The following is a 4059-nucleotide window of genomic DNA, read 5'->3' as shown; positions in this document are numbered from 1 at the left end:
GTGCCAATAATGGACAGCCATCATTCACATTACTACTATTATTGCAATCTTTTGGTCTCTTCCATTATTTCCTATAAGTTGTACTGAGATAAAAACAGCGTGATTATTTCCTGGTCTGGATCAGTTTTCTGCTCTTCTGTTTTGACACTCTTCTGAAATGCGATTCTAGTTCTGTTTCAGCCTCCTGACATGACTGAAATTCTCATGAGAACAGCAGACACTAAAAAGGAAACTTTATTTAAGACTGAATTACAGCTGGCAATTCAAACTCAGAATATCAAGTGACCTGCAAAGCAAACACTAACCCACTACTGAAGCACAACGGAAAGATAATGCTGAATGACATAATATACATACAAAATAACAATATATACTTATCCCATCACCACAAAAACATATACATCAGCAATATCATTCAGATATGTTTAATATGAGCTGTTATAATGCACTAAAACAGTCTCTTTCTGTCTTCATAAATAAACACCTTTAACCCTATTTTTATGTGGGTTTTACTGTTGATTCTGAGAATAGAAGTTACAATAGAAAAATAATAATAAAAATCAGAATAATAATCCAGGATAATTAGACGACTTCTAGAGAGTCACATGACTGCACAAAAAGTTAATTATTGATGGAAGAAAGTCCCAAAATAACATGCTGAAACACGCCTTAAGCCAACAATCAGGGACGTTCTGGTTTAACAGGTTTAAAGTTACTGATTACCATCTCAGGTAAAGACTGTTGATCATGTTTAACGTGCAAACCTTCTGACAAAACACACATAAGAGTAATAATAATAACAACAATACGGATGTAGTTACATTGTTTAGAGATTATAGTTTACAACCTTTTACACACCAGAGCCAAATGCAACACTTCAGATCTGCTACTGAACAAGAGAAGATTCACTGTTCAATCCAGTGAATCTGGATGACAGCACGATTTAATTTTCTTTCTCTTTAACGCTGTCTTTCATTTATTATTACTTTCTGAATAATCCTTCCTGAACTTCCTCATAACACTGGATTCCTCTTCTAATGCCAGGTAGCTTCTCTGAACTGTTGCTCTCACTTTCCTTTACCATCTACTACTCAGTAGTGAACAATGATAAAACTGTTTCACAGAAACAACCGACATCTGCCTGAAGTGGCAAATGAATCTGTACACAGACCGGACTGCCTGACTGACAGCGATTCTGAAGGGAAGAATGGGACGGTCGCTCATGAGCGGGACTGTGCTCCTTTACCTTTCAGGATCCGACGCACCTGTGGAAATTACAGAGAAAAACGGGTCACTGGAAATCTCTATGGGATCAATGAGTCATGCAAAGAGCCTGAGGCTCTTTTGCCTGAACTGCTTAAACCGGTTTCATTAACGTTACTCCAGTCTAGTTCTCTCTTTTTTAACACTACATGACTATTCAAAAGCAGGTCTTAGGAACTAATATGCGACTATGAGAGTACACGCACAATAAGTTCACTTGTGTATTCACATCATTTTGTATAAATGGATTTAAGTTGCAGTTTTACGTTTATGTTGTGTATTTATATGATTAATCTCATACAAGAAGCATTTAGATCAGGAAATGAACACACTAGCAAAGCGACTCAGTTTACCGAAGTTCGTTTACTCTTCAGCTTCAGTTCACAGTTCAAACGGCAATGCCCAACATTACTGAAATGTGTTTCATATGTTTTCATAAGTTTCTTTTTCAAAAATATGGATGATGCATTGTTAATAATAACTAGCATTATTTTGTTATTTATCCCCATCATATTTTCATCAATAATTTGATTGTTTTTATTACAATAGTTTTCTCCATGACGTACATAGCCCCGCCCCGCCCCCTCAGTTAATTAATTAATCGCTTTACTGAGCTTTCCAGTACTCAAAAAAGAAGACATGAAAAATGCCCATCCCTATTGTAGAGGTCAAACTAGCACTGGAGTTCTCTGACCTGGTCTCCCAGCGGACTGTCGGGCACTAGTTGGGCCGGTTGCTCATTTTCCAGGTTCTTGGCACTGGGATCGGCTCCTCGTTTCAGCAGTAATCGAACCGCATCCACTTGAGCCTGGCGGCCTTGCAGAGCGCTGGCCATGTGCAGCGCTGTGTTCCCACTGAATGCCTGCCAATCACACAACGAGAGGTCACATCAAACCCTAGGGCTGACTGCCTGCAGGTCAGTGTGCCACACAACACTGCTCACTAACCTTTGCGTTTATAATAGAGAAGTAGTTGGTCTGATCCAGAAAAAGGCGCAGAAGCTCAACGTTAGCCTCTTCAGCAGCCATATGCAGAGCGGTGCGGCCACTTTTGCGATCCTGTTTGAAAAATGGTGAAAATGCAGTCTAGAACAGCACACACAATGACACCTTAAGCGGCAACAAAACAATGTTCACCTTCATTTCCAGCGACGCGCCCATGAGCAACAAAGTGCTGATACACTCCCCAAGCAGCTTCCTCTTCTGCAGCAGAGCCAGATTCTGAGCAGAGGGGGGCGTCCCGTGACAGCACAGCTCCTGCACTACAGCATTGTGGGACAGGACTGCAACATGGAGAGGCGTAAGTCCTACAAACACAAAACATGTTTTTTAATGTGCTGTAACATCAACTGTTGATGAATTTATTAAAAATAAAATACTCCCTTAACTAGAACAAATTATCTTGTTTCTGAAAGACACTGACCATCATAGTTGACCACCTCCATGTTGACTTGTCGCCCACTAGTCTGCATGGATTTCTGGATGGCCTGAAGGGAAACAGTGAGTTTGGTACTTACAAGTCCCAAGAAAGCTCTAGCATGAAAACAGATCTCAACATGTACTACACTGTGGCATTCTGGGAGAAGGGAGGGATTCTGTATGAAAGCCAAGAGTGGCAGCATTAACGATTGCAGAGATGGTTGCGTACCATGATCTGTCAACAGTTAATGGCTGATAGAAACACAGGCATTTTGTTTTCCAGCCTTATCAAAGGATGTTGTTTTGTGCAGCCAGTCAAGGGAATTTTTTTGCCTGTGTTGCGTGCCTCTTTTTTGAGGAAATGCATATTAGTCAAGCATGCTATGAGGAAGTAGGTGAGTGGCTGGTTAAATAAACACTGAGCATTTGATTAAATGATAGACATGGACTGTTGAAAGATGATGAGAAAATGATAAGAGGAAAAACAGTGGCTAATAGATGCACGCGCAGGTTAACAATGAAATACTGTACTGTACATAAACTTAATGACTTCAGGGATAGGCCATGGTGGGTGACTAGTTAACTAGCTGTTCAACAACTGACTAGTCAATTAGGCCACATTTGCACTGCAGTTCTTGATGCCCAATTCCAATTTGTAGACTATCAGTTTTTTTCTGATGACCAGCTTAAATCTTCTTTTATAAGATGAACCATATATCTGCATTTACACTATACACTTGCCGAAACAACTTAGGGTAGCCGTACTGATAGGTTGCCAGGTCTGCAAAACAAAACAAGACCAACTGCTATTCAAAACTCGTTTAAAAATCACATATTTACACAGTCCTCCCCTCCGGCGTGGATCCCCCTCCGTCGAAATGGGGGGGGGACAGATCGCTTTAACGTGAGGACAAAAAACAACCTGTGGCAACAGTGTAAAAATAGCCCAACTCCACAGGAAAACAGCAGACTTGGCAACACTGCGTACTGACCTGGAAGAGCGTTCACATGAGTCGACATCAATGATCACCATCGCTTTTTCAATGATGAACTACTCGCATTGACAGGGGAATATCTGATCTATCCTCTTATATGGCAGACGCAAATGCACGTATGCGATTCATATCTATTTCCACATATGAATTAGGCCTGAAACCGATCTGAGAATATTAGAAGCCATGCACTTTTTTCCTGCTCACATGTTCGTGGGTCGTATCCAATTTGTTTAAAGGGGTCATATGATGCGATTTCAAGTTTTCCTTTCTCTTTGGAGTGTTACAAGCTGATTGTGCATAGATAAGATCCCTGAAGTTGCAAAGACTAAAGTCTCAAAACCAAAGAGATATTCTTTATCAAAGTTAAGACTCTGCCACGCCCC

General features: G+C 40.6%; 1 protein-coding gene across 1 annotated transcript in view; it reads right to left on the bottom strand.

Moving 5' to 3' along the window:
• Window positions 1–216: 216 nt before the first annotated feature.
• The window catches only part of LOC107662677 (NF-kappa-B inhibitor zeta-like), an 8315-nt gene continuing 4472 nt past the window's right edge, over window positions 217–4059 (bottom strand). The window contains exons 8-12 of the mRNA XM_016452756.1: window positions 2686–2749; window positions 2400–2569; window positions 2211–2321; window positions 1958–2125; window positions 217–1265 (exon numbers count right to left, since the gene is read on the bottom strand). Coding sequence (XP_016308242.1) covers window positions 1221–1265; window positions 1958–2125; window positions 2211–2321; window positions 2400–2569; window positions 2686–2749 — 558 coding nt within the window. The 3' untranslated portion in view covers window positions 217–1220. The remainder of the gene's footprint in view (window positions 1266–1957; window positions 2126–2210; window positions 2322–2399; window positions 2570–2685; window positions 2750–4059) is intronic.

This window comes from Sinocyclocheilus anshuiensis, unplaced genomic scaffold, assembly GCF_001515605.1.
Source record: "Sinocyclocheilus anshuiensis isolate Anshui unplaced genomic scaffold, SAMN03320099.WGS_v1.1 scaffold1787, whole genome shotgun sequence".
NCBI classification, from domain to species: domain Eukaryota; kingdom Metazoa; phylum Chordata; class Actinopteri; order Cypriniformes; family Cyprinidae; genus Sinocyclocheilus; species Sinocyclocheilus anshuiensis.
Note: the sequence above shows the minus strand (reverse complement) of the source record. Positions and strands in the feature narration are given on the sequence as shown.